This window comes from Phoca vitulina, unplaced genomic scaffold, assembly GCF_004348235.1.
Source record: "Phoca vitulina isolate PV1807 unplaced genomic scaffold, GSC_HSeal_1.0 scaffold12, whole genome shotgun sequence".
In the NCBI taxonomy this organism is placed as follows: domain Eukaryota; kingdom Metazoa; phylum Chordata; class Mammalia; order Carnivora; family Phocidae; genus Phoca; species Phoca vitulina.
Window position 1 is genome coordinate 5952392 of NW_022589715.1, and position 14284 is coordinate 5966675.

Here is a 14284-nt window from a genome sequence, read left to right on the forward strand (position 1 = left end):
CCAAGAGGTAGGTCCGATGGTCTAAAGGTCATCAGAAAAGAGGTGATGATACATAATGTCATACATGATATGTGTATAAGTCAGTGAAATTAAGGATTATTTGAAAAAGCCATGGGGCATTTGGGTGGCTCAGTCAGTTAAGTGTCTGCCTTTGGCTCAGGTCCTAATCCCAGGGTCCTGGGATCGAGCCCAGCATCAGACCCCTGCTCAGTGGGGAGTCTGCTTGTCCCTGTCCCCCTGCCCCTCCCCCACCCACCCTCTTGCTCGTGTTTGCACACACTCTCTCTCAAATAAATAAGATCTCTTTTTTAAAAAAAAGGAAAAGCCATAATTTGCCTCCATAATGCATCGATGATTTGTATTTCAAGTATGATAGCTGCTTTATATTTAGAATATTGATTTAAAATATTTCTTTCCTTGCTACTACACAAGGCTTGAGATTTCTATTATTACTTAATGCTTCTCTCTTGCTTTGATCCTATCAAATTTCCTAAAATATCCAACTGCTTTGGTCATTAGTGCTCCCTTGTGGGTTTAGAAATTCTGAAAATTAAGGGGTGCCTGGCTGGCTTAGTCAGTAGAGCACGTGACTCTTGATCTTGAGGTTGTGAGTTCCAGTCCCACATTGAGGGGTAGAGTGTACTAAAAAAAAAAAAAAAAAAACTCTTAAAAAACCCCCAAATTCTGACAATTAAAAAACCAAACAAAAAACACTTCGTAAATTTGTGCAAGACAGTGTCTAATGGTTAACAAGTTGAGATAAAAATACTGTAAAAAATGTTCTAGGATTTTATATATTGAGAGTCCTGGAAAATCTCCTAGCAATGTAACTAGATGGAGTCTTTTTGGGGATCTTGGCCAAAGATTTACTTTAATCCTTAGGGATTGTGCAATTTGAAAATTGAAGTTTCAGTTTCACTTGTACTTAATGGCTACCTTTCAGCCATATGTATTCTTCCTTGTCAATGTTATTGATCAAAGGGCATGTTGTGCACTTATTGGGCAAAAATGATATTCTTCCTCTTCAGAGTGGCATCCAGCTTATCTATTTATGGTATGCTATAAGCTGTAGCAACAAGGACTTTAAAGTGCTTACAAAGGCAAAACAAAACAAAACAACAGCAATAACAAAACCAATACCATGCCCAGTGTTGAATAACGTAAACCCTCTAGTACCTCTTATATATTTTTGGTTTGCTGAAAAATTGGCAGCTGGGCTCTTGCAAAGCAACTGCACCCTCAGGATTTTGCACTCACCACCATGGAGCTGGCAGGTTGGAGAAAGGAGATCTTAGAGTAGACCAGGAAGGTGGGAGGACGCAGGACTAGTCCCTTCCTTGTGAAGCAGACAGAGCATGATCCCTAGCTAGGCTCTTGCTCTGTCCTCACCTCTCTATTCAATCTGTAACAGACCTGCAAAAAGGATGGAAGGAGGACATAGGTACAGCACAAGAGAATAATGACAGTTGTTTGTCTATACCATTTCACAAACTCTCATAGCCAGAAGGATCCTTAAAAACATCGAGCTTGACTACTCCTTATTACTGACTGAGAGGCCAGAGAGACACAAGAGAACATGTTTAGCACAGTGCAGTTTGCAGTGGGGTTGGCTCTAGAACCCTGCCCCATGCTATTTCTCCTTGCCTGCACAGCTCTGGTGCATGCTTTTTGTAAGAAATGATGGCTGGGCTTGGCACTAGTACATTGTTGAAGCCCACAGTTTGCTGTCGGCCTATTTCTACCTCCATTTCTTACCCCCTGTGGTGGCCTCCACTCCAAGCCCTGAAGAGAGACCAGGGCTCTGATGCTGCCCTCCAGCCAGTCAATAGTGCCCCCCATGGCAGCCCACACGCCCATTTTCTCAGCATACTGATGACGAACAGCTCTTGGGAAAGCTATTCCTTTAAACAAATTCACATAAAAATCAGAACTGGGACTTTATCTCCCTAATCTCAGTGGGATTACTCTGGAACCCAGATGCATTTCTAAATGTTAAATATTTCAAGTAGAATGAGGAAGAGATTTTTATCTCTTCTAGGCCAGTCAGCCTCTGGGCAGAATTAGTCATGGTCTTGCTCTATTTCAAGTGTAAAGGCTCTAGATGCAGGGACAGGCAAACTGGGGAGTACCAGGGCAAGAGGGAAGAGGTCCTTTGTCCTGGTTGGAAGTACTAGGAGTTGTCTAGATGTTAACCCAACAGAACTTCCTGGAGTTTGGGGCGACAGTAGCCCCGAGTTACATTATAAAATCTGGATTTGGAAATGAAGAGGGGACTTCCAATGGATCTCTTGAAGCCAACTCATGGCTGAGAACCTGTGATTTAGAGGGAACATTTGATGGAATCAATTTTGGTGAGGGATTTTTCTTCTAAATGTGATCACATTAATGGAAGAACGAAGAGTATGGCATCTAAAGAGAAGTCAGTCTCTAAGACAAATGTGTGTGTGTGTGCGCGTGTGTATTTTTTTTTTTTTAAGTAAGCTCTACACCCAATGTGAGACTTGAAGTCATGACCCTTAGATCAAGAGTTGCATGCTCTACTGACTGAGCCAACCAGGTGTCCCTCTAAAACAAATACATTTTAGAGATTTATTTGAATTCAATCTAAGATTATTTTCAAATTTAGTTTATATAAGGTAGGGCTGGTATTTTACAGGGGTTCTTATATTCGTAAGATTAAATACAGTATGATTTTCTCTGACCTGAAAATTTCAGGTAGTAGAAAGGAGGATAATTATGAAAGAGGAAGGGAGGAATGGTAGAAAGGTGATCTTGAGATGGGGATGGTGGCAGGACAAGTGACAAATGCCAATTCTTCCCCTAGATGCATTCCTGACAGTTCCTCTCCTTTTCTTTTTTTCCTCTCACAGCAAGCATTTCTCCAAGATTAGGACTGACTTTTCTTCTCACTCACAGCACTGCCCCACTGCCTCACAAATACAAATTGTTCATAGGATTTCGGTTGCCAGAACACACACATTAAGACTCGTGTCTCTAATATACGTCTCTTGCTTTTTTCTCTAGCTGAACTTCCAGTAGCTAATCATGCTGGACAAACACAATATTTTTTTTTTTTGGACAAACACAATATTAAATTTGTTTTGTGTATTCCCATAATGAAAATGTTTTTTCATCAACATTTAGTTGTACCTCCCCAGCCAATTCTTCTATCTCTGATGATTCCAACCCCTCAGGAAATCTCTTGGAGTTATGGTCAGATTTTCTCATGATGCTGATGTTGGTGTCTTCTCTAAATTTTCTGGTGAGGTCTTAATTTGTGGCCAACTCCATCAGGCTGTTTCTTCTTGGAGGCTATATATTCCCTTGAGGGCTTATTTTCTTCTGTGTCTACCCAGAACTTGGTGAGTTGATAGTGTTTGCTAACAATAAGCAAACATTTTCAATAATATCAATAAATTCAACTGATACAGAGAAAAACTTGACATTTTTGTCTGCTGGAAGATAAGGGCCTTTTCTTGTTGGAAATGCAAAAGTCATTACATAGAAGATATGAGCAATTGAGGAGGATGAGGTCTCACACCTTTTTGGGAGGAAACATGGCAACCACTGTATTAAAAAAAAGTCTAGATGGTTGCCAGAGGGGAGCATGGTGGGGGATGGGCAAAATAGGTGAAAGGGATTAAGAAGTACAAATTTCTAGCTACAAAATAAATAAGTCATGGGGATGAAAAGTACAGCATAGGGAATATAGTCAATAATATTATAATGACTTTTATGGTGACAGCTGGTAATACACTTACTGTGATGAACATTTTGAACTGTATATAAATGTCGAATCACTCTGTTGTTGTACACCTGAGACTAATATAGTATTGTACGTCAACTATACTTCAATTAAAAAGTAATAAATAAATGAAATAGTCAAACTAAAAAATACTCTATGGATTTCCTTCAAAGGACCACATATTAATGTAAAAGTTAATATATTCCCAAAGTTCTAGAGGGTAATAAAATAATCAATCATTATATAGCTCTTTCTATTACAAAGCACATTAACATCATCATTTCATGTAATACTTTTAACAACCTCAGGTGTTAGGATTCTCATTTCAGGTAAGTGTTATTATTCTCACTGTAGAGTTGAAGACACTGATGATCAAAGGTCATGACCTGGAAGTGGCAAAGCCAAAATATGACTTGTGGTCGGATGTCTTTCTGGTTCAGAGAGAGGGAAAATGTGGAAAGACAGTGAAACCAGTCATCCTGAATACTCAAAGGTGCTAGAGACCTTTTTGAATGAGGAGAAGCTCTCTTCGTGCAATTAGATAAGCCTTTTCCCTAAGAGCACAGAAGATGATCACTAGCCGATGTCTGCTGAATGGGAGGGTACGTGAGGAGCACTGGTTAAAAACACCCACCAGGACCCAAACTGACTGATTCTTTTTTTGGGCAAAAGGTAGAAAACGAATAGTTTGGCATCTATCCAGTTATCTAACACAGACATGAATATTTTTTCCTTGCAGTTCCTCTTAGGCCACTTTAAGAGATCAAGTAAATTTCCACCAAGAATGTACTCATGTATTTGGTAAAATCCAATGTTTGGATCATTTCTTCATTACGGTGTTTTAGATTTCCTGCATAGGATAGTTACACATGTTTTATGAGGAGATGATGTCCTCTTTGGAAGGATAGTAGCCTTGACTAAAATAGAATCCAAAGAAAGAGGCCAATGTGTGGTAGGGAAGAATGATTTTCAGATTTCCTCCAGTGTATAGTTCTATATAAAAGAACATCAGATCCCTGCCTAACTTTAAGTGTGATTATTGTTTGCGAACATGCTTCTCAACTTCAGTGGTATGCAACTGAGAAACATACTCTTTTCAGTTATCCACTGCTACAAAACAAATCATCCCAAAACGTAGTGGCTGAAAACAATTTATTCTCATAATTTTGTGGGTGGGCTGGGCACAGCTGGGCAGTTATGCTGGTCTCACTTATTTGGCTATATTCAGCTGGTGGCTGCACTGAGTTGGAACGTCCAAGAAGGCTTTACTGGCCCCTTGGTGTTCCTCCTGTGGCCTCTTTCTCTTCATAGGGTATCTTGTCATCTGGAGGTCTAGTCTAAGCTTCTTTACAGCATGGTGGCTGGCTTCCCCAGAGAGAGAAAGCAGAAGTTGCCAGGCCTTTCACGACCTAGGCCCCAAAACAGCACAGTGGGACATCTGCTGCATTCTCTTTGTCTAAGGAAGTCACTGGTCACAAGGTGAGGAGAAGGGAGGGAGACTTCACCTCTTGATAAAAGGAATGGCAAAGTGTCATTGCAAAAGGCCTTGGGATGGGAGAAATCCTTGCAGTCAGCGTTGGAAAGAATCTACTATACTCTCTCAACACAGCACTATTAAAAATAATGAAAGCAGAAAGGTTAGTTCAAAAGAAAATTAAAAAAATGAAGCATCTTTAAATAATGACCTCATCATTATTTTACTAATTGTTTTTCTCTCTTTTGATCATTGGTCTAAGTTTGGTCTTTGAGACTCTTCAACTTTTTAAACCCACAACAGAAACTATTGTGATGATTTGGAATCGAAGTTGCAAGAAAATTTCATATTTTGTAGCTTATGTATTGGGAAGGGTCAGAGAAATATTTTGATGAATTGAAAGAAAAAAATCTTATAGCCTCAAAGTAAATGTTCTCAGGAATAAGCATCTATTGGGTTGGACTGGAAAAGATTTTCTTAGTTTTTCCATTTGTGAAAATTGCCAACCCAAGGCACAAGAAGGAAGAGTTGCTATACCAACTGTTCAAATAGTCCAACTGAGAGGAAATGAAATAACAAGTTCTGAAATTTATATGTGAATATGAGAGTTTTTCTCATTTAAATACAAAGTATTAGGCAATGGACTAATAGGTGAGTTGAACAGAAATAAGGAGACAGAAATATTTCTAACTTTTATTAAAATAAGCTAAAGAACATATTCAGGTTGAGTTATATATACAAATGTAAGGTCACCAAAGTATTTAAGCCCATATTTAGGTTTTCTAAACATCTTCAGCTAAATTTTTAAAATATTACGTATATTTAACATAATAACTAAAACTGCTTTGTAGTGAATTGTTTCTGCGGTATAAGTTGTCGTTATGCTAATTATTGTGTGCTAATTAATATTACAGCTACAATTTCATGCGGTTTGAAATAGACCTGCTTCTCTACTAACAGATTCTAAAATCTTCAATGTGACAGTATTGAGAGACATGGTCAGTGACTAGTGTTCACAACAGAAAAGAAAAATTGTAACTTTAATAAATACAAGTTGTTTCTACTCCTGTTAAGTACTGATAACCAAATCTCAGCTTGAGTAGATTACAGGTTAAATATAAAGTAGACTGAAACTGAGTCTCTGCTGCTCAAATAAAAAACTGGTATAATTCAGACATATTTGTAGAATTCCCTTAAGTTACCATTTACTGAAAGCATTAAAAGTTTTGCTGAAGTTAGAAATGTCCTCAGTGTTCTTTGCCTTAATGGATATCTTAAATTAGTATTTCACAGCATATGTGTCATTTCCCAGCTAATTGGAGTTATATATTAAAACATCAAAGAATGATTACATATTAATCTGCATTTTAAAAGCACACCTGTTTTATTTAATTAAAATTTAGTGATAATTAGCTTTAAAATCCACTCTAGTTTATAAAATTGAACCTCTATTAGACAGTTGTCTGCAAACTACTATTGACGTGATAGAACTAGCAGGGAGTGGTTGCGTGTATGTGTGTGTGTGAGTGTGAAAGCAAGCAAGCGAGGGAGAGATGAGAGATGGGGAGGGAGAAGGGGAGAGAGAGAGACAGAGAGAGAGATCTAGCTCCTCTCTAGAAAGCCTCTTCTAGTGGGAGAAATGTCCAGGACAGAAACGCCATGTGCTATGGAGAATCACAGAAGTCCACAGCTGAATGGGAGCCCTAGAAATCACCTAGCTTATCTCTTCCTTTATTTTTCAAATGAGAAAATGAAGGCACAGAACAGTTAAACGTTGTGACAAGGCTACACGGAGAATTACAAGCCAGTCAAGAACCTGGTGTCCTAACGCCCAGACCAAATGATAAGTCTATTATTCTTTAACCTACCACTGGTAAAGACTTTGTCTTCTACTAAAACAAGAATGAAGTTGATGAGTTCATGATTTTATTAGGAAACAAACACCCACACTCACACACACATACACACACACCCAGAACATTACTTTATCGTGTGTGGCATTTTATCTTTATGTCTTAATTGTATGCATCACAAATTTATATGTAATGCATACGTATGCATTATAAATCAGAATCTGTGATTCAGTTAATACTTATACTGACTCCCCAATTTTTTCAAGATTTTAAGGTTTGTGCAGTCGTACGATCATTCCTCTTCTGGTAGTATGTTTTAATTAACAAAAAAAAGTTTTTTGGTCTTTTTGTTGTTGTTTTGTTTTGTTTTTTCTTTTGAGAATTCTGTGCCATTCAAGTTGTTCCGAAACCAGGATTGGAAATCATTGGTAGTGACAAATGAATAAGAAAGTGCCATCTTTTTGAACAACTGTAATTCCACGGCAAGTAAGCTAAAGAACCACAAAAAATCTTCAGAGTTGAGAATTTTTTCAAAATAACTTATTAATTTTCTTAGGTCTTGTAGTTTGGGAGATCTGCAGAGCAATGAAGAGCCGTGATATGGCTGACTTAGAAGGGGGATAGTCTATTCTCTGCTCACCTCTTTCTTTCCTGCCCGAGAGCTTTGTTTGCACCCCTTCCTCAATTATCTCCCTAATCCAAAGCATGCAAAAACCTCTTGAATACAATTTTTTAACAATTCAGTCTAGTTAAAATAATCCCCAAAAAGTGACCCCCTAAAAGGGCTTTGTGGTTGGGGGCAAGTTGGAACAAGTGCAGTCAAATATGACCAGGACTGAAAGGAGCCCAAAGGCAGAGTCCAAGCAAGTAGACTCCCAGGGCTGATAAAGGTCTAATGAAACGTCCTTTTCTATGATGTATTTCCTTCTTCCCTGAAGCAGCAGCAGGAGCACAAAGAACTAAAGTCCGCATTTTCAGTTCTCTGTAAAGTGCTCTGCAAACCAAATAAAACGAACTGCTTGGCTGCTTGGAGATTCTCAGGTATGATGTGGAAAGTCTGAGGAAACCAGGGTGCGAAGAGATCATGCCTGGGAGTGGAGAGAAGGGGAGCATTCAGGCGGTGCCGCTCACCACGATGGCTCAATACTTGGACAGCACCAGGAAAGAGCTATATACATAAATTAAAAAGCTTGAAAGCTGGCATGGGTGAGACAAGTCACAGGTGAGCCAGAAACCTCACAAGAATGTAAAGGAAATGCGTGGTTACAGAATTGTGTGGGCTTCTGTGAAGAGCCCGATGAGTTTTACAGAAGTCATTACTTAATTTGGGCACTACATGCTGAAGCGCAACTATCTTCCATGTGGCTGAGAAATGCAAGGGAGTATGTGCAGCACCGAAGTGAGAAACAGGCACTTAAAACAGAAAAGAGTTGTAGGTTGAGGTCTGTGCGCCTGCGTGATTCCGAGGCGGGTCGCCCAGGGAAAGGGCCAGTGTGCAAATGTTACTCGGATGATTGTTTTTCTTCATGGTAAAAGGACTGCAACAGAGCACTTTCCTAAGCATTAGATGCTTTCTCCTCTTTCCCCCTCCCCAGTGATCTCTAAATGATGGATTTGTCTATGGAAAAAAAAATTGAGAGAGAAAAACGCCAGTTTGCATTAATTCTTAAATGTAAGCAAAACTAAGAAATGACAGTCACCCTATCAACCGTTTGAAGCATGATTATAAGCAAAATGGGAACTGGAGTTGTGTGCTGTGTTCTGAATTTCCGAGTGTGTTTGTGTGTGTGTAATGTAATGTAGATATTTAGGAGAGCTGGAGCAGGATGAGTAGCTTGGCAATAAGGCTTACATGAGGGGCGCCTGGGTGGCTCAGTTGTTAAGCGTCTGCCTTCGGCTTGGGTCATGATCCCAGGGTCCTGGGATCGAGCCCCACATCGGGCTCCCTGCACCGCGGGGAAGCCTGCTTCTCCCTCTCCTACTCCCCCTGCTTGTGTTCCCTCTCTCGCTATGTCTCTCTCTGTCGAATAAATAAAAAAAATCTTTAATAAAAAAAAAAAAAGGCTTACATGATAAAAACACTATGGAAGTTAAAAAGAAATCTTTCAGCAAAGTTGCTGTTTATCTTTTATTTCTCATTTTCCTTGCTCCTGTGGCATCATTTAATTAAAAACGCAAGAAACATACAAATCTGAAGAGGCACATTCTTGATGATAAGATGACAAGAGGAAGACCAAAGAAGCTTAGAGTCACATTAAGCATGTTAAATGGCCAAATAAGCCCACTTAGAATGTCCTTCCAGTGAGCAAGAAACCCCTGTTGAGATGCCATAATTCCTAAGTAAAGAGATGCTCCTCCCGAATAACTGAACAAGATTCTCTAGCAGTTTCCACAGCCATGTTTATAAGTGCAATAAACTTTTAGAGGTGAACAGAAGATGTTAGTGTGTTTTCCTAAAAACAATTTATGCTTGGTGTATAGTGCCAGATACATGGCATTTCTTAGAATTATGTGTATTTGCAAAACTTGACAACGTTCAGGTAAGCATGCCAGACCCAGGAGCAGAAAAGAGTTAATGAAATAATCTTAATATTTATTGAAACATCACTATTTTGTGCCTTTATGCCAGGCAGTGATAGACAACCCCATGCTATTATTTTACATGAGTTCCTTGCTAGCAAACGAAAAGCCCTTTAAACAGACTGCCTCATTCTTTGATGTCTAGGATAAAAGGCATCTATCATGATGTTTCAAAACTTATAAACATATATGTATATATGTGTATATATGTATGTATTTAGGTGTATCTGTCAAGTGTACTTGGGAAAATGTAAACGGGGCTTACCTACTGTGGTGTTTTGTTTGTTTGCTTCCTCTTTTTGGTAGGAGACACAAAGAAGTTGACTGAATGACAATCTTTCTGTTGTTGGAAGCACTTACAAACCTGATCTGCTCATGATACACAAGTTTAGGGCTGCACAAGTTCACACAGGCTATGGATTCAAAGGTTTGGAAGAATATCGACTGTGAACTAAATATTTAGGACACGCACCCAACAGGATACATCTAGGCACTGAGATGATCGAGCCAGGAAAAAGAATAAGAAACCATGATGTTGCAAAGGACAGCATTAGAGTCAGCAGTCGGTTATCATAGGGCATTATGTCATGAGGATGGTAATTCCTTGTAGTTCCTTATTTGCTATGTAAATGTATGGAATTTTCTCTGACTTGCTTTAAAATTAGAATCGTCAATGTCTCATGAGACAAAGTAGAGTCTGCCCTGGAATCGAGGGATAAACCCACATGACATTTCAAGGTTCCCTTCCTACACCAATATAAAATTCAGCATTACTCAACAGACCTGGTTACAATAAGCGTGAATTAAAATGCAGAAACATAATGTCATTCCTTACACAAAAACAGCTAGGCAAGCTATTTGATAATGCTCTAAGACATTATGTGGTCAGGTAAACCAAAATGACATATGTAAATCTTTTCCAACAATCAACGTACAAGCCCACAAATTCTCACTATAAATTGCCTCAGGAGGGGCTGCTCTGATGAAATGGAAATGTCTCCTCCATATGTGCAGTTTCAGACTCTATAACATTTAAAGAAAATGTTCTAAAAGATAAAGTTGGCATGTAAAAAGCACGGGCAGAGGAATCAGTAATGATCAGAGCAAAACAATTCTAGAAGGCATCTTAATTTTCATATGGCTCATTTGCATTTGAAACACTGAGAATTCCTATCTCTTTTGTACAAAAATGTGTACATATTAAATTACTTTCCACTTGAAAGAACATTTTCCTAAATGTTTGGAAGATGATCAAATTTTAACTGGAGGACTTGTTTTCTTCCATCAGGTGTGGGGGAGATGTGGCTTCCTGGTATGAGAGGCAACAGTTGATTCTAATAGCAGAACAAGACAAAAATAAGAAAGTAAATGGAAAAGAATTCCTATTTGTACAATTTGATTTAAAGATGGCAAAACAAAAAGGATACATATGATACAAAGATGTCAAAAGACATCAATTTAAAATCAAATAGGGTTACCTTTCCAAAAATTGTGATATTCTGATACTTGAAAATTAGGTTCTATTACTTATTCTAGGATTCTCATGGATGTAGTTGATTTATTTCAGTATGTTTATCTCTGAGTATCTAGTCCGTGTTTAAAAGTCAGATGCCCCCGGAGCGCCTGGGTGGCTCAGTCGTTAAGCGTCTGCCTTCGGCTCAGGTCATGATCCCAGGGTCCTGGGATCGAGCCCCGCATCGGGCTCCCTGCTCAGCGGGAAGCCTGCTTCTCCCTCTCCCACTCCCCTTGCTTGTGTTCCCTCTCTCGCTGTGTCTCTCTCTGTCAAATAAATAAAATCTTAAAAAAAAAAAAAAAAAAAAGTCAGATGCCCCCCAGCTTTTAGACAATAATTTCAAGAGTCTACATTCTACCTATCTTAAATTTTTAATTTTAGGATATTAATTTTAGGATATTTGACAAAACAATAAAGATTTAAAACCTCTTTACTATCAATTTTAAACAATATTTAGTCTTAAGGAAATTGTTGGTTACTCACTCAGAGATCTAGAAGTTGGTATCCAGGGGGAAATTTGAACTCACAAAGTGAAACCACATTGAATGGAAAGATCTTTTTGAATTTTTAGTTTATTTTCTGATACGATAAAATGTTTAGGGAAGAGGCTCATGTTCAGAAAGAAAACCAGAACCTGAAAGACATCCCTGCCTTTCTCCTGGCCTTGCTCTCCAGAGACTTCACCTGGTGGCGGGAGATGCTTAGCCATGGTCTCAATGGTGGGGGCTCTAGTAAGGCTTCCTCCTGAAGTGGGACAGGATGCAGTTGATGAAGGACTGAGAACATGACCTGAGTTCTGTAAATGAGATTATCTAGGTCTATGCTGCTCTTTGTGCTTCTTTTCCTTTTGGAGAAATAAAGTCCCCGATCTGTATCAGCTGGGCTATGGGGTATGAAGGAATGAGGAACACAGCTGTGAACGGGAGACTCCCAGGGAGAGGAGCATCGGCACCTCCTCAAGGCGAGGCTGGTAAAAGCGCAGTCAGGAACCGAGGGCCAGGATGGGGTACTGCTGCTCTTCACCCTCCTAGGCCAAGCGGGGGGAATCTGTTGACATGTTTTTTTTAAGGAGACAGTGTTTTTACACACAATTCACCCTGTATTTCAAACTGCTGCCTCAGACTTATTTGAGCAAACCCTAATCTTTTGGTTAAGTAAAGTGCATTGGGCTTGACTTGCAAACGCAGAACTTAAAACAGTAAAAGATAAAATGGTCTATGTAGTAAAAATTTGAAAATCATCTTAACATGTCGTCTTGTTGGTTAGTTTGATCTTTCTCTCTCAACAAACTTTGATTTTAATTATTAAAATGGTGGAAAAAAAAACCACCACCACCTGCTTTCTTCCTTTATGGTAGACATGCTAATGAGAAGATAAATGACCAATAAGTAGATCAAAGGTGGAAGCTGAAGCAAACATAGAATGGGATGATTGTCCGTCTGGTAACTTGAAAGTTACATCTTTGTTTATTAATAAGCAATGTTCAGCTATTTATTTATTTGGATAATATTTACCGGGTACCTTCTATAGGTCAGACACTGTTTTAGGTGCTGGGGACACAAGATGAAAAATAAACCCCAAACCAAAACAAACCTACTTCCGTGGGGTTTATGTTTTAACCTCAAAGTTTTTCTGAAACCAAGTAAAGCAACAGTCACCTAAGAAACTGCAAAATCAAGGTTTGTCATATTCATCATATTATTCTACAATACTGGCACATTTTAGGATAGAATTTGGTTCTTAGGCGTTTTGAGTTTCATCTCTTAGTATTTGCCAGAGCTTGTCCTTGGTTTTGAGGAAAAGCCTAGGGAAGGTAGGCTTAGGTGCCTGCCATTGGTAATAAGACGGGAAGAGTTGAGTTTCCTTTATAGTGTGTCTGGAGGCGAGAGAGGGTCCTGGGCTTTCCTTGGTAACGTTCAAACTCAGTCCTGCTGTAATCAGGGTTTTATTGTATGAAGTTGTTGTATTTTGGGTATATGAACTATCCAATCAGCATGGCAAAAAGTTGAGCAATACTTTGATTCAAGTATATTTGGAATAAGATTTTGCAACAGATTTGGATATTTTCATAGTTTTATGGCTTTATTTCATCAATCACCAAAATTTATTAAGATAAACAAATACAACTAAACCAGTGCAAAGAAAGGTCTTGGTGTCTACCTAGTCTCACTTTGAAAAGTAGAAAAAGAAAAAAAAAAGAATCATTTTTATAGCACTTTAACTTTTGAACAGAGGTACCTGCTGGCGTCTTCTGTTTCTTCCTTCAGTACGTGCTTTTCTTTTAATTTGGTCCTCGTGAAAAGAATCAAAGTAGGGGCTCTCCAGGAGTTGGGCACAGGTTAATCTGTCATCAGGATTCATCTTCAGACACTCCTTTGGAAGAAAAGAAAGTATTAAAAGGGGGGCCTGTTTTGTTACTGTGACCTGAAACTGAATAACTTGTTAGAGCAAATACCAGTTTAGAAAATCTTCAGGTTTGTATATTACCAAGTACTTGAAACTTGTTAATAACTAGAATTGCTTTTCTTTTGCCATTTCAAAGTCTTGAGGGTAGAACTGAACATTCAGTGTCCCTGGAAGGGGGCTACAACTAGAGCAGGTGTTTCTTTTTTTCCCCAAAGACTTCATTTATTTGTCAGAGAGAGATACAGAGCATAAGAGGGGGGAGGGGCAGGCAAAGGGAGAGGGAGAAGCAGACTCCCCGCTGAGCAGGGAGCCCAATGCGGGGATCATGACCTGAGCTGAAGGCAGACACTCAACTGACTGAGCCACCCAGGCATCCCGTAGATCAGGTGTTTCTACCAATGACACCTCTTCATCACTTGTCAAAGCACATAGTTTGCGTGACACTTCAAGTGTGATCCCAAGCGTGATCCCAGGACCAGCTGCATCAGCATTACCTGGGAACTTGTTGTAAATGCAGTTCCTGATCAGTCAAAAGCACTGGGGGAGGGCTAGGGCTACTAGAGGCTACTAGAAGCCTCTAGCTTTGCCTCCAAGAGAAGGGAGGACTCTGGCAGCAGCGGGGCTGGTGGAGTCCCGTCACAAAGATTTTCTTCAAGAAGCCCTGATGCTCTTTGGCCAGAGAATGGGGCTTTTCCCATGAAGAAAGACAGATT

The 14284-nt window shown here is 39.3% G+C and overlaps 1 protein-coding gene across 1 annotated transcript in view; it reads right to left on the reverse strand.

The window, feature by feature from the left end:
• Positions 1 to 9173: 9173 nt before the first annotated feature.
• The window catches only part of CDKL4 (cyclin dependent kinase like 4), a 50221-nt gene continuing 45110 nt past the window's right edge, over positions 9174 to 14284 (reverse strand). Inside the window, exons 9-10 of the mRNA XM_032410351.1 lie at positions 13404 to 13538; positions 9174 to 10986 (exon numbers count right to left, since the gene is read on the reverse strand). Of these exons, the coding sequence (XP_032266242.1) occupies positions 10885 to 10986; positions 13404 to 13538 (237 nt within the window). The 3' untranslated portion in view covers positions 9174 to 10884. The remainder of the gene's footprint in view (positions 10987 to 13403; positions 13539 to 14284) is intronic.